Here is an 18,581-nt window from a genome sequence, read left to right on the forward strand (position 1 = left end):
AGCCAAGGCTATACAGAGAAACCCTATCTCAAAATGAACGAATGAATAGAATGAATGAATGAATGAATGAATGAAAAGTGGCTCAGAGCCGTTGCACCAGTCTTTCCCACTGGGGAGAATTATGGATTCCGCATAAAGGAAGCAGCCATTGTGATCCACAAATCCCACTGACCTCCCCTTCCTCTTCTCTGAAGGTATACGTGAATGGGGAGTGGGTGACCAACATCAGCGAGGGCGGGAGCTTTGGAGAGTTGGCCCTCATCTACGGCACCCCCAGGGCTGCCACCGTGAAGGCCAAAACGGACCTGAAGCTCTGGGGCATCGACCGTGACAGCTACCGGCGCATCCTCATGGTGAGTGAGCCCTGGCCAGCAGGCTCCTCCAGGGGAGGGTCTGACGCCAACCAGGAGGCCAGGGCCAGGGCGAAGATGGGTCTCCCCACTGGACGCAGCCTGGGATGTGAGCCGAAAGTACCACAAGGGTTTCAGAAGCTCCTCAAAGCAGGACGATGGCGGGGAGCGTCTTTATTGCGTCCCCCCTTCTCTCTTTCCAGCTACTCTAGAATGTGGCTGTAACGGCTGGCTCTCCAGCACTACCGTCTTGGACCACATCTCTTGGAGAATAAAACCCAGGGTCCCTTTAAGGTGACATGAGGGCCAAGGCTGAAAGGCTGCCTATGGGAGTTATAGGTCATGGGGACAGAGAGTGCGCAGGCCTTGCGGTGACTGCTACTTGCAGTGTGTGTGGGGTGGAGCCATATGAGGGGAACACAACGAGAAGAGAATGAAGGGTTTGTCCTAAGGAGCAGGAGCGCTCCATCCTGAAAACCCACAGCCTCCTCTGGAGCTCCCCCTCCTGATCCCTGAGCTTCCTGGAGTCACAGAAGGACCTGGGACCAACTGGGACTCGGTTATCCTTGAGATAGACAGGGGAAACTGAGATTCGCCGTGGGGGAGACGTTCCCCGGAATAGCTCAGGATGGAGGCCGTGTGCTCCGTCACTGAGGCTCGGAGGGCTCATCCTGTTGTGGTCTTGATGTGATGCCAGCTCTTCTGTAGGACACACTCGTGGGCCAGCACTGCCTTGGAGGCAGGTGTCCTAGGGCCTGGCATACTCAACACAGGGCTCCTCAGGGACGAGCAGCACTGTCCTCCTTTGTCTCCATGCTCCCACATCTGCAGGGACCTGCCTGTCCTGGTGGGAGGGTGCTGTGGGGTGTCCTCTCTGCCAGAGGACACCGCCCCCCGCCCCTCTGAGCGCACCTGGCCTGAAGTTGCGTAAGCAGCTGCTTCCCTACTGTCTTGTCTGTGCTGTGTCATTGCTGGCTGTGGGACTTTTGTGGTTAGGACTTTATATTCAGGAATGCTCTCAAAAGCTCGGAGGGAGCTGGCACTTTCTTTGGGTTAATTTCGGATCCCCGGCCACTAAGAATAGCTCTGCTTGGGCTCCAGAATCCGCAGAGCTCTTGTGGAGAATTTGGATCCTGTCCGCACCCATTCCCCATCTGGGCAGATTTGGATAGGTCCGAACCACACGCCGCTGAGGGTTCCTGCCGTATAGCTGGGACTCACAGCGGGAGACGTAGAAAATAAAATGTCATCAGTATCTCCCGGTAGCCGGCTGCATCCCACAAGGTCAGCTCAGATTCCACGTTTGAGTTGGAACCTCGTGACTTCTAGTTCGGAACTTTTCTGTCTCTTCCTGTTGCTCTGTTTCTCTGAGGGACACACAGTGCCCAGCGCTGGGCAGAGCTCGGGGGTGCGCTGCCATCTGTAGGCTCTCAGGTGAGGGCTCAGCAGACACCCGCAGTCTGTTTCTTTCCTCCTATTTAAGCCTCGGGCCTTCTGCTCGCCTGTCCCTTGACTGGGGACCTTGCATCTACAACTAGGGAGTTTGGAATTCCCTGTAGGGGGCTAGACGTGACTGGTGCTAGAGGGCCTGCCTAAGAGGCACGAAGCCCCGGGTCCATACCCATCGCTGCCTACACGAGGCACATTGGTGCATGCTTGCAATTCCAGCTCTCGGGAGGTGAAGGCAGGGGGGTCAGAAGTCCAGGGAGAGAAAGAAAAGAAAAAAAGAAAAAGAAAGTAGTCATGTATACGAAACCAAACTGCGGTAGAGGTCATACTGGCATCTTCTGGGGCTCTGCATGAAGGCTCCTGAGTCCCCAGGAACTTGTGTCGCAAGCAGATATGACAGTCCATTCCAAATGCCACTGACTCGGAAGGACCCCGGTCCTGACTAACTCTAAGCCGCCTCCGAGAGAACCAAGCACTCTGTTTCATAGCTCAGGTGGCAGCGCACCTGCGACCTTAACAGGCTCGCTTGCCATCTTCTGTCAGGTTTCTGAGATGAGCTTAGCGTCTCCCAGCAGGCGGGTGGCGGGCTCAGGTTCTCACAGCCTGGGAGTAGGTGATCCCTCCACTCTTGCCCAGAGCGAGAACCCCAAAGTGGCGAGAAACTACACACACGTAAGTGACCGAGAGACTTCTGAGCCCTCGGGAGTGGGAGATGTGCTCGGAGGTTCCCAGTGATGGGAAGCTGCTGCTGGGGCCAGCTCCTTGTCCCGGGCAGGTGCTCCTGCCGGCGTAGGTGGTGCTGAGAGCTGGACTCATCTCTGGTTCCAGTTCTTCTGACCCATGGGGCAGGCAGAGATCACCACGGATAGGGTGCAGTTAACAGCACTGTGGGTGGCAGGAGAGGGTGGGATCTTGGATCCTGATCTCATTGTCCTACCTGGGCCACGCTGAGCAAGGTGGGCCCTTGGCGTTTTCTGCCACCCCTGTCTTCCTCTCCTGGGCCCAGAGAGATCCTCCAAGCCAGCCTCCAAAGTCAGGCACTCACTCTCTGCTGGGGGTTGGGGGTGAGGAAAGGCCCTGAGGACCGGGGGAGGTGAGTCCCTGCTCTGCCCTTCTGTGTTTCAAGGTCCAGGCTATGGAATTCTGATAGGGATTTTCTTGCTGAGGTCAGTTTCTGTCTTCTTTCCTATTGCTATGATAAATTACTCTTCACAAAAGCAACTTAGGGAAGAAAGGCTTTGTCTGGGCTCACAGTTCCAGGGTACAGTCCACCAAGGCAGGGAGGTCCCAGCAGCCGTGGCTGGACACATCCCATCCAAGGCAGAGGGACAGAGAGCGCCGGGTGCCAGTGCTCAGTTCGCTCTTCTCTGCCTCAGTCCAGGGCTAATATATGGCTGCCCACATTCCAAGTGAGTGCTCCCACCCCCGTTTCCCAGTCAAGACAGTCTCCCCAAGACTTGTCCTCAGTGAACTAAGACCACCTGAACTAAGACCACCCTCCCGCAAGGTTCGCTTCCAGAGATTCTATATTCTGTCAAGTCGACAATACTAACCATTGCAGGACAGGCTTGCTGCAGCTGCCAAGGGGACAGGCAGATGGAGTCTCTGTACCAGGCAGGCTCCTCAACGAGAAGGCTGAGGTAGACTCTATAGGCAGGTTCCTAGGATGAAGAGCCATCTTGCTGGTGTGCGTGCATGCGTGCACGCTGTAAAAGCCTGCTAAGCAGGGGATCCCCGTGTCATCAAGAGGCTTAGCAGATGACTGCTCAGTCTAGGAACAAAGCAGGCTGGCTTCACCTGCCGCCTGACCACTTCCCTAGGCCCCACAACATTTTCAGCATTATCCTTCCTGCTGCTCCAACATTAGCCCGTGAGGTTCCTGGGTCACAGCCTGCCTACATTCCTCCGGCAGGGCATAATTGCTAGGTGGTCAGTGGGGACTGCACATTTTCAAAAGAGATGCTTTTTTTAGGGCTGGATGGGATTAAAATGGCCTGGGCCAGGTCACCGAGCAGGCTGCTGCCACCACAGACACCCTGACCTTCACCGATGGGCAGACATAACAGTTCTGTGTCACCGGAGCTTGGACACTGGCTTTCCAATTGTGCCATCTTGTTGTCATGGAAACAGACTTGTTCCAGCCTCCAGTGGCTGAACTGTTGTTTCACAATCAAGGTCCAGATAGCTGAAGACGACTTAATGAAGTTGTCCTGGCACGACTGGACATTAAGTCCCCAGCCCTGGAGCAACTTGAATTAGTTATTTCTCTCATTGCTATGACAACACACTTGACAAAAGCAGTTTAAGGTAGTTTATTGTGGTTCATAGCTTTAAGTACAGTTCATCATGGTGGGCAGGTGGGTAAGGCATCTGGTCACATTGCATCCACAGTCAGGAAGAGAGGAGGAGAAGAGGGAGAAGGAGAAAGAGAGAGAGAGAGAGAGAGAGAGAGAGAGAGAGAGAGAGAGTTCTCAGCCTTCTTCCTACCTTGTATTCAGTTCAGGACCCCAGTCCACAGAATAGTGGTGGGTCCTCCCATGTGTTAGTAACCCAGTCCGGAAGTTCCCTCACAGACATGCACAGAGATTTATTTGCTAGGTGATTCTAGATCCTGTCAGGTTGACAATCAGGATTAGATAACACAGGACTTTTTTCCTTGGGAAGCAGAGAGCTCGGTGGCATGTGACTCTGGGTTTCTGGGACTTTGCGGGCTTATTAGTGCTGGTCTGAACCAGATATGATGGGGAAGTTCAGGCCCAAGGTTGGGGGAAGGTCTGGGGTCCTGTCACAGTATCCTGTGCCAGTCTTCACTGAGACCCTTTAGGGTAGGTTTTAATATTCTCATCGCACGAGCTCAAGAGGCCAGTGAGGCTGGAGGTCTGACCCCAGGCTTTCTCAGCTAGCTTAAGCTCAGAGTCATCCTTCAGCTTCCCCCAGGCTTGTGACCGGTTATGGGGCACTGGGCATGCTGGTGGATTGCCCCTCCAAACTCTGCGTGTATCCCCACACTAACTTACAGTCACCCAAGGCTCCTGGCAGCCTCTGAATCTTGGAAATGACACCTACCACCTCAGTGTGTTACCCCAGAGTGCCATGGCTTGACCCTGTGCTTTGCCCAGTGCCTTTTCTGTGTCCTCCATGTGCCTCTCCTCCATCACCCCAACTGTTATACAAGGCTGGTTTCTTTCCAGACACCTGAGTATCTGGTCTTCAAGTGTGAACTTTCTGGGCTGTCCACCCCACCCTGCTAGGGTCCTCAGGTCACAGTGATAGGGTCTGGCTGGTAAGAGCCAGGTGGCTGCTCGTGTCTGTGTGTTTCAGTCATGGGCATCACCCTTCCATGGTTGGTACATGATTATTTAGGGATAGATTTCCCTTTTGCCTTGTCATGCTTTGATCGGACTGTGGGTGCCTGCCTGTGTTTCGAAAGGTGCCCTGCCATGGAAATCACACTGTGAGTGTCCCAGAGTGCAGAAAGAGCAAAGGGCTGCCTCTGTCATCGGCTGGCAGGCACCCAGGGAGGAGATATCCATGGCAGCCAGGCCCTCCTGTGCACGGCTCGCCACGCAGCATCGAGCCTTCTCCTCTGCACTGAAGCCTGTCCGAAAGCTACCTGCACACAGCTGCTGCTGGCTACTTGGCCTGCACAGGAGCATGGGAGGGTGATGACAGCATGATATGACATAAAACAGACTGAACCACCTTGGGCACTGGCTCCAAGCCTGAGCACAGTAGGTGAGCCTCTCAGTCTAGGGTGAGGATGGAGGCTGGCCACACGGTACAGCACACAGCAGTGGCTTCCGGGACACAGCTTTCCCCCCCACAGGAGCAAAGACGCAGAGTGAGGAGAATGCGCTGTGGCATGCTGTGTGAGCTCATGCTTGTAATCCTGGCATTTGGGAGGCTGAGACAGAGTTACAGGTTCTAGGTCAGCCTGGAGTACAGTGAGTTTCAGACTAGTGTGCGCTACGGAAAGAAAGTATGCTTCAACTAAGAAAAGAAAAGAAGCTGGGTGTGGTGGTCCTTGACTTTCATTTCAGCATTCGGGAGGCAGAGGCAGGCAGGTCTCTTATGTTAGCAGCCAGCCTGCTCTACATAGAAAACTCTATTCAGGACACCCGGCTCAGCCCCTCACTCTGCAGGAACCGAGGCGTTACTCTTCTTTGAGCCTCTGCTCCTAATCCAGTAGAGATATAATAGTAGCATCCCTTAGAGCTGGGGGGAACATAAAAAGCTATGTTGGGGCAAGGTCTTGGCTAAGCCTCTTGCCTCCTTCCGAGAAGAGAGCGCTCCTGGGAGTGGCTGGGGTGCAGGGGGCTGGCGCCTATTAGTACCTACCTACAGAGTGACTCATTTCATCTCTGGCTACTAGGGCTTGTCTCAGGGTGATACCCCCTGTATCCGAGCAGGAAGCAAAGCAGAGGTTACATTGTTACTACTGTCACCATCACTACCATTATGACAATCAATAGCATCATTACCACCATCAGTATCATCATCACCATCAAAACAATCATCATCATCCACATTATCAGCACCATCATCCCTGTCATCACCTCCACCATCATCACCACCATCATGACTATCAATAACATTCATTATCATCATCACCACCAAAACCATCATCATCCACATTATCAATACCAACATCCCTATCACCTCCACCACCATGACTATCAATAGCATCATCACCACCATCATCACCACCATCACCATTAATACCATCACCATCGTCATCACCGTTATCAACACTGTTACGGCCACCACCCCCATTAAGTAGCAACAACTTAAGGAATATTTATTGATTTTAAAAATATCATTTCCCCAGTACTAGTGACATGGAAAGTACATCTAGATTTACCCGTGTTTCCTGGACTGAAGTGTCCATTCCCTCAGAAACTTAGCCTGGCTATCTTCTATGTGGGGCCCTGGGAGGACATGGGAAGGCAGACGTAACCCTGAATCTTCAACCCTGTTATGGCATAGGGCTCAGGTGGTACCCACAATAGGCTTCCTATTCTTTCTGGAAATAGGAAGCCTGCATCAACCTCCTCGTCTGTGTTCTTGATGCTGGAGCTCAGGAGGTGAAGCCAGGACTGTTGAGTGTTTGAGGGAGGCAAGAAGGTTGACCTTACACATAGCTAGGGGGAACCCATGGTCTGGCCCATGGAAGCTGTGGTGTGCCGAGAGCCTCGAGGGCCCTTCTTCCTCACTTCACTGCCACTCACATTTTTGTCATAGCTTTCCGGGGACTGGCATTTGCTGCCACGTGCCTTCAATTCAGTCCTTGAGAGTCCTTTTTAACCCTCAGCACAGTGTCACTGACTCATGACTGTGAATTTGGGGCCATGGGCTGTCCCCACCTTCCCTGTGGAGGGGGCTTCTCCGTAACCGAAACCCTTGTTTCCCCTGTGTCAGGACCACCCACAGGGAGCCTAGTTGATGGAGACACAAACATCCTTTACATCTGGCTGATCCTGCTGTCACAGAACAGAGCCATAGCCTGGGTTCACCCCGTCAGTGGGCATTGTCAAGAGAGGGCAGCATGTCTGGTTCTGCCTTGTTCTTAATGCCCAAAGCTTCAACTCTGAGCCTGCAATGTGCTGGTCTCTCCATTTCTGCTCCCTCTCAGGGCTGCTGCAAGCTGTGCGGGTGTGCTCGGAGCTTTGCTGTCAGGCCGCAAGAGGGAGGCGTGTGTTATAAACTCCACCCCATGCAGGCCTGAGGCTGCAGGTCTCTCAGGCAAGGCCGAGCCACGTCGCTCTAAAGGCATGCTTTAGGGAGAGCCTCAGGCATCCGCAGGCCTCCATGTATCAGTCCTGCCTCTCACGTCTGATCCATCTCCCCTTTCCATGCGTCTCCCACTGTACATCTTAGCAGGCAGAGGGAGGACCGCACTACCTGAGCCTGGGGAGACCTAGGGAATAACAGGGTCCCAGCTGCTGCAATGGGAGGCAGCAAGTCAAGGGGCTGAGACCGGGGGATTACAGTTAGAGCCTACCTGGGAAGGGCAGAGTGGGCATAGTCATGTCTACCTTCGGAGACTTTGGGGGGAGGCTTGCTCAAGGTTGGACCCCAGGAAGCAGCACTGAGGTTCCTGCTGATGGTGCCAGAGCTGCTTTAGAAGGTAAAGAGTGGAAGGTAGGAGAAAGAGGCTCTCGGAGGCGTGCTTAACTGGCTTCCTCTGGAGAGGTTTCTCCAGAGAAATCCGCAAACATTGAGAGACCGACTGAGACTGGAGACCCATCTTCTTTGTTCTGCTTTTTCTTTCACAGGGAAGCACTCTGAGGAAACGCAAGATGTATGAGGAATTCCTCAGCAAAGTCTCCATCCTAGGTCAGTGGCTCTGCGGCCCTTGGCCTCTCCGTAGCCTCCCGTGAGCTCAGCCAGTCCGTGTCTGCTTCTCCCTCTGGGGCGGACAGGCCATCTCTGCTCATGCAGGTTTGGGACATGCACGCTCACGTGCACACACAGATACTTGTTCTCGGCACGCACAGGAGTGGTAATACATGCTCGTACACACACATACCACGCAGTCACCTACACCACACACTTGTGCACGGTGCACATGAACACGAAGAACATATGGCATGTTCTCATGTGTGTCCACGTTCATACGTAGACACGCACTTACGGCACATGCTTACCGTACACACTCACGCAGCACGGCAGTATATGCACACACTCACGGTACACCTTTACACAGGCGCATACACACCTTATGACGTGTGAGCCCGAATGCCGTCCCACCAGCGCCCCCGCCCATCCCACACTGTGTGTGTTTATCTCTCCTGCTGCTTTTGCTGTCGCCATGCCAGCGCCATGATTCTGAGCTGAAAGCTGGCTCTTTGTTCTCGCCGCTGGAGTCATGCGCTGAGTGTCTTCCCCCACCATTTTGGCTCACCTTGAGCAAGGCTCCTCGGTGACATCATGGCCCTTCCAAGCCACCTTTGTGTTCTGTCCCTAGGGCCTGTGAAGACTTGTGGGTCGTAGATTGCATCCTGGGCTCACGTGCCCAGGTGAGTAGCTCAGAGACCTCTGGAGAGGATGGTGGGAATCTTGTTCTGAGTGACGAAGGACGGGGAGGGCTCTGCGAGGCACCTGTCCCTCTCAGGGCCTCTTACACACAGAGGCTCTTTACACACTTTGTCCTGCTGCCCTCTGAAGGTGCCTCCCCTTCCCGCCCTTCCTGCTGCAGTACTGACTTACTCATTGCGGTGAGACTTGAAAGGCACAGAACTGGCCATTTGCAGTGTTGTGAGAAGCTTAGCCTCGGGGAGGGCAAAACCCACTATCTACCTAGAACCAGCTCTTTGCTGCAGCAGAAGCTCATCCCCCACAGGCAGCCCCTCCCCATCCGCGCCCCTCAGCCAGATCACTGCAAAGCCCCCTCCTGCCTCTCTCTCTATGCAAGTAGTTTATTGTTCTGAAATGTGCTTTAAAATTCTGGGGCCAAGTACTGGCTGCCTCCCTTTCAGTTATTTCAGTTTTCAGTCAAGGTTTATGCTGTTAGGAGATAATGCTATGTCAAGTCTTGTCTTCCAGTCTTGGAATAGTATGCATTTTAAATACCATTGGTGGAAGGAGGAGGGCTGAACCCTATGCTTAAAAACGTGTGTGTGTGTGTGTGTGTGTGTGTGTGTGTGTGTGTGTGTGTAGAGAGAGAGAGAGACACACACAGACAGACAAGAGACAGAGACAGAGTGGAGAGAGATGTAGCTGCTAAAGCCCAAGCTTTGTACATACAAGGCAAGTACTTCATTGCTGAACCCCAGCCCCTCACTGGGGGATTCTAGGCAGGGGCTCTATAACTGAACCACACCCCAGCCCCTCACTGGGGGATTCTAGGCAGGGGCTCTACCACTGAGCTATACCCACAGCCCCTCACTGGGGGATTCTAGGCAGGTGCTCTATAACTGAACCACACCCCAGCCCCTCACTGGGGATTCTAGGCAGGTGACCACTGAGCCACACCCCAGCCCCTCACTGGGGATTCTAGGCAGGAGCTCTACCACTGAGCCACACCCCAGCCCCTCACTGGGGGATTCTAGGCAGGGGCTCTACCACTGAACCACACCCCAGCCCCTCACTGGGGGATTCTAGGCAGGGGCTCTACCACTGAGCTATACCCACAGCCCCTCACTGGGGGATTCTAGGCAGGGGCTCTACCACTGAGCCCCACCCCAGCCCCTCACTGGGGGATTCTAGGCAGGTGCTCTACCACTGAGCCACACCTCTCACCGGCAGATGAGCATCCTAACTTGCAGCCTTTACTGCACATAGTGTTCCACATGAACATTACAGTGCTGCTTTGCACCTGTTCCTTCCTGACACTGACCATAATTTTCTTCAAACATGACCTTATTCCACAGTGGATGATACCCATTGCTTCTTTGCTGTGAAGAGACCCCATGACCATGGTGACTCTTACAAAAGGAAAGCATGTAATTAGGGCTTGCTTGCAGTTTCAAAGGTTTAGTCCATTACCCTCATGGTAGGTAGCATGGCAGCGTGCAGGCCGACATGGTAGCTGAGAGTTGTACATCTGTATCAGAAGGCAGCAGGAAGAAGAAATACACTGGAGCTGGCTTGGCATTTTGAAACCCCAAAGCCCCCAGTGACACACCTCCTCTAACAAGGCCACACCTCCTAATCCCTTTCAAGAAGCACTATTCCCTAATGACCAAGCATTGAAATATATGACTCTATGGGGCCATCCCTACTCAAGTCACCACACAGCACAAGCTGGAGTCGGACTCACTGTGTAGTCAGGGCTGGCATTAACATTCCATGATCAGTGATTTCCACCTCACAAGCGCTGAGGTTACAGGCATGGGCCACTTAGGCCTGGTCAAACACTTTCTAAAGAAGGCTGGCAGCAAGCCACGTGTGGCAGTATAAGTCTGTGAAGCTAGCACTTGGGAAGCTGAGGCAGGAGGATTATAAAAGTTCTAAAGTCAGTCTTGGCTACTCTGTGAGACTGTGTCTCAGTAAATGAGAGGAGAGGAGAGAGAGAGGAATTGGAAAAAGAGAGGCAAGTGGAGCCGCTGCAGCAGCTGGAGTAGACTCAGTCATGCATGGCAGGGTTCCCTGTGGCCCGGGGTTCATGGGAAATGTGGCCCTTTTGCTGTGTGGGGCACGGGCAGGGGATTTAGGGGAGAGATATTTCCCTGCTAACCTAGATCTAAAATGAATGCCTTTTTAAATTTTTATTTTTAGCAGCTGGCCTACATATGTCACGTCGACGCGTAGGCCAGAAAGGTTTCTTTCTCTGCGAGGGAGCAGGGAGGGGGTATAGTTAAAAAGGTGACCATGATTTTCTCACAGAAAACTCTCATTATTGTGTGTTTCTTCCAACCTGGGGCTGGGGCTGGACAGTGCCAGGGAAGGGAAGCCATTTGCAGACTGCAGGGGCCCGCTGCATTTACACGCCTTTAAAGATCAACTCCTTGGCATCAGGATGAAATATCTTTGCCTAAAATAGTGGCAGGTGTGTCTCTTGTGAGTCTCACTGCATCAGAGCTTTGTCGTGGTGGCTCAGTCTTGAAAACCCAGCATCTAGGAAGCTGAGGCAAGAGGATTGCCACGAGCTAGCCTCGGCTCCACAGTGTGTCGTAGTAGTTCTCTGGTGCTGTGGTAAAACACGCTGATGAAAAGTATCTTGGGGGAGAAAGAGTTCTAGGGTAGAGTGCCTCATGGAGAAGTCACAGAGGCGGGAGCTGGAGGCGGCTCTTCACATCACATTCGCAGTCAGAGGCAGAGAGAGAATGAGTGTGTCTGTGCCTGGGGCTCAGCTGGCCTGCTCTACTCCTGATCCAAAACCAGGGGATGGTGTATCTTAGGTTGGGTCTTCCAATATCCATTAAGACAATTCAGACACCCCCTCCCCCAACAGACATGTACACAGTCCAGCCTAACCTAGGCAATCGCTCCTTGAGACTCTTCCCAGGTTACTTTGTCAATTGAAACTAACCATCAGGCAGTGAGTTTAAGTCCAACCTGGAATATAGAGTGAGGCTTTGTCTCGAAAACAAACAAGAACCTGGGGAGACGACTCAGCAGTTCAAATGCTGAGCAAGAATGAGGCCTAGAATTTGGAACCCATCATCCACAGAAATGCTGGATGAAAGTGGAGATGGGAAACCAGAGCAAGCTGGTGAGCAAGAGACTAGTCATATCAGGGAGCTCTGAATTTGATTGAGACACCCTGCCTCAGTAAATAAGGTTGAAGAACAATGGAGAACAATTCCTGACACCAACTTTGGACCTCCACATGCACCTATGCAAACACACACACACACACACACACACACACACACACACACACACACACACAGAAAGACACACACACTCACCTCCCAGTCCTTGTCCTGACTGGGACTTGAGAGGGATGCTGCTGAGTGGGACAGTTCTGCTTGCTCTGCTGAGTATGCAGTAGTAGTGAAACATGCCTGGTATTCTACCCTGAGTCCTGCTCTTTAGGAGAGAAAGTAATTTCTGTCTAAGTGAATATTGACTCAATATTCAGTGTCTACTGTTTACATTATGGAGTCATTGCTGACTGCTTTCAAACTTTATCTCCCAAGAAAAAATTAAGTAGGAGTCAAATGTATCTTGCTTTATATTTTTGTATTGAGGATAGAACCCAGGGCCTGGCACATGATAGGCAAGTACTTTATCACTGAGCCACACCCAGCCCCTCACTGGGGGATTCTAGGCAGGGGCTCTACCACTGAGCTACACCCCAGCCCCTCACTGGGGGATTCTAGGCAGGTGCTCTACTGCTGAGTTTCATCTTCAGAATTCTTTTTTCTTTTTCATTTGAGCCAAAATCTCATTGAATTATGCAGATTGCCCTTGAGCTCACTGTCTATCCTAGGCCTGCCTTGAATGTAATACTCCTGCCTCAGCCTCCTGAGTAGCTGGGATGCAGACCTGGGCAACCACAAGCAGCTTATCTCAAGAGCACATCTTGGATAGAAGCTAGTGGTGGAGGAGCCAGCCTGTGTTGAAGGGTTAGATCTGGCATTTCAGCGGTCTGTGGTTTTACTGCAGCATTATCTGTCACCTCTGAGGATCACCATCTTAGATCACCATCAGGGATCTGAGAACTGGGCTTTTAAAGATGTATCCAAGGACGCCATGGTAGTGAGGTGTGGCCCGTGACCCCTTGTATCTTCCTGCAGAGTCCCTGGAGAAGTGGGAACGCCTGACTGTAGCCGATGCCCTGGAGCCTGTGCAGTTTGAAGATGGAGAGAAAATCGTTGTTCAGGGGGAGCCCGGGGATGACTTCTACATCATCACAGAGGTGAGTCCTGTGCAGGCTGGTGCTGCCAGTGGGCTCTGCGCAGCCTCTGGGTGGAGGCCGGTGCCGCTGCTGGCTTGCTCTCTGCTCCCCTCACCTAGCACCTCCACCTCATCCTACATGCTCCACGAAGTCTCCCAAGTATCCCCTGGGAGAGCTGGGGTGACAGCCTCACACCTCTGTCACAGGGTCATCTGCTGTCAAGATAAAGAGACAACTAGAACTGTGGGTAGAGCAAATGAGTGTTCTGGTCAAACTAGAATGAGCCCACTTCCTTCATCCCAGCACCTCGAAGCCCCACGACTCTGGCCTTTTGCACTACTAACTCTGTCTCTGTGTGTATATGTGTGTTGGTTTCATTGGCTCCACAAAGAACTCAAACCCAAGGGGCCATCCCTGACCATTTTAGAAAGAAAGGTACCATCATGTCAGGGACATCTATCTGACGATTCACCCGTTAGAAGATGCTTAGTTCTCAGGCTCCAAGGCCCAGGATGATGGCTGACATCCCAGTGAGAGCCGTGCAGAACTTCCAGCCTGCCTGTCACGAGGGCATCTGCCCCCAGCCTTACCCCACGATGTTGTCTCCTGCCCCTACCCCCACGGTTCTCAAAGTCCTGTGTTTGGACTCTGTTTGGTCAGCCTCGGTGTGGTGCTGTTCTAGAAGTCTATAGAAGCTCATCTTCGGGTTGAGAGGTGAATGCATGATGCATGCTGCATGTGACGGCCCACACCCATAATCCCACTGTTTGGAAGACCGAGGCAGGAAGATTGAGGGCTCTCGGCCAACCTAAGCTGTGTGGAGTGAACCTGTCTCAATGAGGGGGGGAAAGGGAGAGAGAAAAACAACAATGGAAGGAAGCCAGGTGGCCCCATGATCCTCTTGTCTCTACTCCCCCAATTCCGGGCTTATGTAGTAGCATATCCTATGTGTGCTGGGATCAAACTCGGGTCTTCATGCCTGTACCGTGAGCACTTTGTCCTCTAAGGTGTCCCCCGCTCCCCCGTCCTCTCTTTGGCTTTTTGAGACACAGTCTCACTCTATAGACCAGTTTGGTCTTGAACTTGAGGTCGTCCTGTTGCTCAGCCTCCTGAGTGCTAGAATAGCGGGCCGTGCCCCCGCTCTGCTTTGTGTTCCTCCTCTCCCTTCACATCTCCCTGGTGAAGGTGTGAGATCTGACCTCAGGGTGCCCCCGATCTTCCAGAAGGATCTGCTGCTTGAGGACATGTGTGGACTGCCAGTGACCTTGGGGGAGTCTCAGGCAGTGGGGCTGAGCTGGGACCCGCTTTTCCATAAGTCCCCAGTGCAAAAAGGTTTCCAAGAAGGCCGCTGCTTCTCAGGTGGCCTTAACATCAATCAGCGTCAGCTTTCATTGACTGGAGATGAAGGAGAGGTTGGGCCTGGACCACATGAACAGTGTATTGTCTGGGCCACCTCGATGGAACCCAACCCCAGGGGAAGGAATAGTTTTCACAACCTTATAAGATGTGTTTGAAGTGGTCTCCTTGGCAACCGTGGCTTTTTAAATACCTTTCTTCCTCAGCTGAATCTATGAAGTCAAGTGACAGGCCCCAGGTCCAGGGACCAGAATACACAGCAGGGGACTGTGCAGCTTATTCACGTGGCTTGGGGGAGGCTTTGGCCACATCTCAGCCAGCTGTGCATGGCAGGTCAAATGGAGCTCTCCCTGGGACGCTGCCATGTCTGACCTCCTCTCCTCGAGGCGTGCAGTCTCCTGTTTCCCTCACTCCCTCGCTGCCCCTGCCTGTCCTGTCTCAGCCACGCCCCATGCTGGAGTTGTCACATTTTCCTAGTGTGGATTTTCTGAAGTAGTTTCGTAAACTGTGTCCTTGTCTGCTCAGGAAGGACACTGGTAGCTTTGGGAAACCTGGCTACGAAGTCCACATCTCTCTTCCTTGTCCCCTGCCCCCGAGGGCAGGCTCTCTACCTGACCCTGATCCTCAGCGCTCTGAGAGCTGCCAGGACATGACACTGGCTGCTTATGTGGGCCTGGCTCCTGCTGTGCCAACAAGGTGTGATTGTTTCTGGGGACATCCAGAGGAGGGTTAATACCATTGGCCCCTAGACTCACTACTACAGTCAGACTGGCAGATTAGGGAGGGGGACAGGCAGTTCATGTACTTCACAGGGGTCTCTGGAGGGCTGAGCCCTCAGAGGCCAAGTAGCTTGTTTCTCATCGCTGAATTCACACCAGCTGTCCCTGAGCTGGGTGGGGAAGCTGCCAGCTTCTCAGACACCTGATCCTCAGAGCTTCTAGAAAACACTCAGCAGAAGGGCAGGGGCTGGGCTCGCCTCCTGTAGGACCCAGGCGCCTAGGACACAAAGGTGGAAGGCACCAGTGGGGAGGTTCAGGTTCCCTCTGCTCTCTGAACTCACTCCCTGCTGTGAGCTCCCCCTTCGGCCTTGTTCCTCTGTTTGCAGCCTCGGGTGAGCCATCCTGAGCTGGGAACCCTTGAGATGGGACAAAGCCTCTGCTGGCCTGGCCCTGTGTTTAGCAGGACACAGACTGTAGCTGGCCTCCCAGTAGGGGTACCCTGGGCTTGGGCTGACCTTGCCAGGACCTACAGGCACGGGTGACCTCATCTGGATCCAAGGTCTCCTAGGCTCTCCAGGAAAACCCAGGAGGAGTGAGGGGCTGGGTGAGAGAAGCAAGTTCTCAGCAGCTCAGATTCCAGACCTGCATTCCTCAATTGGAGTTGCCACACCCCCACCCTCCAGTTCCTGGGCCCTGAGCAGCCAGGGAAGCAGCTGGGCCAGGAAGGGTGACTTCCCATAAAATCCCAGGACAGAAATTGGGCAGCATGGGAGGTGTTGCCATGGGAACACAGCGTTGGATTTATCTCCTTGCTTAGCAAATTAATTTTATGAATGTCCACAGTGTTGAAGCGGCTGCAAAACAGCACATTTCTCAGCTGCCCCCAGGTCTGGGAACACAGCCCTATCTTCATAGCGCCTGCCTGGTGCTGGGGCACGGAGACACCTTCGCAGGAAGAAGGCCAGGCAAACACTGCACCCAGACACCCCTGAAGGACGTGTTTGCTCTGCTCAAGGTCACTGAGTCTGGACCCGTGCCTGCCCTACTACGCACCAGGCACTGCGGCTCCACAGAGTGTGTTTACGCCTCACGGTCCTTACTCACTGTCACTGCTGTTCCCAGGGCTCCTTGAGCTGTTTTTAACGTCGTTCCGTTGGTTCCTCCGCTCTTTGGGGGAGTAAGTAGTGTCTAGAGAAGGGTTGTGGGCATGCTAGAGTTGTGTAAAGCTTCGGATATTTCTCTAGCATCAGCAACTTTGGCTGTACGTGTGGCAAGCACCGGCAAGCACAAGGGGTCCTAAGAAAGCCAGGCACAGATGAAGGACAGGAGAGCAATGAGGTGGGGTTTTGGGAAGGACACTATATGTCTGGATCCAGGACGTCTCGGAGATATGGACAGGAACTGGATCTGGGGAGTGAGGGTCTTGGGTCCTGGGTCTGGGGTAGAACTGACTGAGTAGAGGGACCACAGGGAATTTGGGGGGAGTTGTTACAGCCCCACTAGCCAGTGCCTTTCGGGTAGTTTTATTCTGGGTTTGAGGTGCTTGGTAGAGTGTGTGTTACTTGCCAAGAAATCACATGCTGTCATGGATGGAGAACAAATTGAACAAGGGATTGTGGTAGAAGCAAGGCCGCCAGAAAGGCGAGAAGCTGTCTCCAGGTGACAGATGGGCCACAGTCACGAGAAAAAGCCGCCAGTAGATGAGGAAGAGGAGGCAGGCGGGGGACTGGGGTGCCGAAGTGCAAGTAGAAGCTTGTGAGGTAGGAAAGGTGTCTTATGGATGGCACCTTATGGACAGGTGCCAGGTGAGCTGGAGCTCCTGATACTGGACCACAGAGGGCACTTGGCAAACACTCCTGCTGTTTGGTGCACACGTAGCTGAGCATGCCTGGAATGGGGCACATGACACTGGAAGTGTGTGGTGTTGTAAGATTGCCTTTTGGGGTATGTGCATGATATGCATTCGATGTGACAACAGCGTGTGTTGCCTGAGTATCCCAAACTCCTCTCGTGATGAGTCAACAGGGGTCATCCGGTGCCTTAGTCTCCCAAGGGACTTGGCTGGCTGCTCTGTCCTAATCAGGACTGGGCTGCTGGAGCACCCATCCTTAGTGGAGATACAGGCCTGTCCTCCCTGCCTTGGGACCATGTGGTGGGGCTCCTTGACCCCCACTCTGGAGGAATCACGATGCCGTGGGGGTTTGGGGGGCACTTCTGGCAACTCTGTGAATTTGTCTCTGAACTGGGCTGGAAGGAACTTCCAAGAGCCAAGCAGGGCTCTGAACTCCCCTGTGCCTAGTGATTCCAAGGTGTGGGGGCCTTCTCAGTGGTAGCGGCATTGCTCTCACTGTGTGCATCTGGCACTGGGTGATCTCGTTCACCAGAGTTTTCCGACTGGTTGACTGGAGTCACTGCGATGAGCTGTCAGGGTCCTCAGGGGTCTGGCTTCACCATGCCTGCACCCTTTGGTGACCATGAGTGCCCTCTGCTCAGACCCCATCCAGTGGGCCTGGGAAGCCCCTAGCATAGCCCACTGTCTGGGGACTCGGAGCCACCTCCTTTCTCATGGAAAGCTAACATGGTCACTCTGAGTCAGCAGGACTCTGCTCCCCTTAGCCTGGTGTGGAAGGAGTCCTCCTAGGGCTTATTTGCCAAGGCTCCGTCCTGGGTACATCACAGCTGTACTCTCCTAGTGGCTGGGTGTTGGGAAGGAAGCAGGGGAACCTGCCCTTTGGATGAGATGGTCAGACCATAATGGCTCACATTGGCAAACCTTCCAGAGCTCACACTATCCTTTGGCTCCAGAGATTTGTTTCAGGACTCAGGGCCTCTGCAGCAAGCTGTCTTGTAAGAGTGAGACCTGATCTAATGATACATAAATAAATAAAAACAAAAAGAGGGCAGGGGATGTGCTCATTTGGTAAAATGCTTGCCTCAAATGCACAAAGCTCTGGGCTCTATCCCTATCACCACATAAACTGGGTATGAGGGTACTTCTGTGTGATTCCGGCACTTTAGTGGTTTGGGCAGGAGGAATAAAAGTTAAAGGTCATTCTTGGCTACATATCCAGTTTGAGGCCGGCCTGGCCTCTTGGACTACACGAGACCTTTTATCAATGAAGAAGTGGGGGAAGAAGAAGAGGAGGAAGAGAAGGAGGAGGAGGAGAAAAAGAAGAGGGAGAAAAAGAAGAAAAGGAGGAAGAGGAAAAGAAGAAGGAAGAAAAAAGAAAAAGAAAGAAAGAGAGAAAGAAAGATGGAATATTCCTTCCAAGGAATATGGAACATTCCTTCCAATCCAGTATCAAAAAGTGTCATTGGTCCCATTCCTTCCACTTCTCCAGAGACCCAGCAGCCCCCACATCCCAGGCCTCTGTTGCAGACATTGGGATCCAATTTCCCATCATCTTTGCCCTGCAAGCC

The 18,581-nt window shown here is 53.0% G+C and overlaps 1 protein-coding gene across 5 annotated transcripts in view; it reads left to right on the forward strand.

Moving 5' to 3' along the window:
* The window catches only part of Prkar1b (protein kinase cAMP-dependent type I regulatory subunit beta), a 135,127-nt gene that overhangs the window by 104,050 nt on the left and 12,496 nt on the right, over positions 1–18,581 (forward strand). For all 5 annotated transcript variants that reach the window (XM_055598557.1, XM_055598555.1, XM_055598556.1 and 2 more), the window contains exons 7-9: positions 195–353; positions 8,075–8,135; positions 12,986–13,107. In XM_055598557.1, coding sequence (XP_055454532.1) covers positions 195–353; positions 8,075–8,135; positions 12,986–13,107 — 342 coding nt within the window. The remainder of the gene's footprint in view (positions 1–194; positions 354–8,074; positions 8,136–12,985; positions 13,108–18,581) is intronic.

Source organism: Psammomys obesus, unplaced genomic scaffold (genome assembly GCF_907164565.1).
Source record: "Psammomys obesus unplaced genomic scaffold, mPsaObe1.curated_primary_1811, whole genome shotgun sequence".
NCBI classification, from domain to species: Eukaryota; Metazoa; Chordata; class Mammalia; order Rodentia; family Muridae; genus Psammomys; species Psammomys obesus.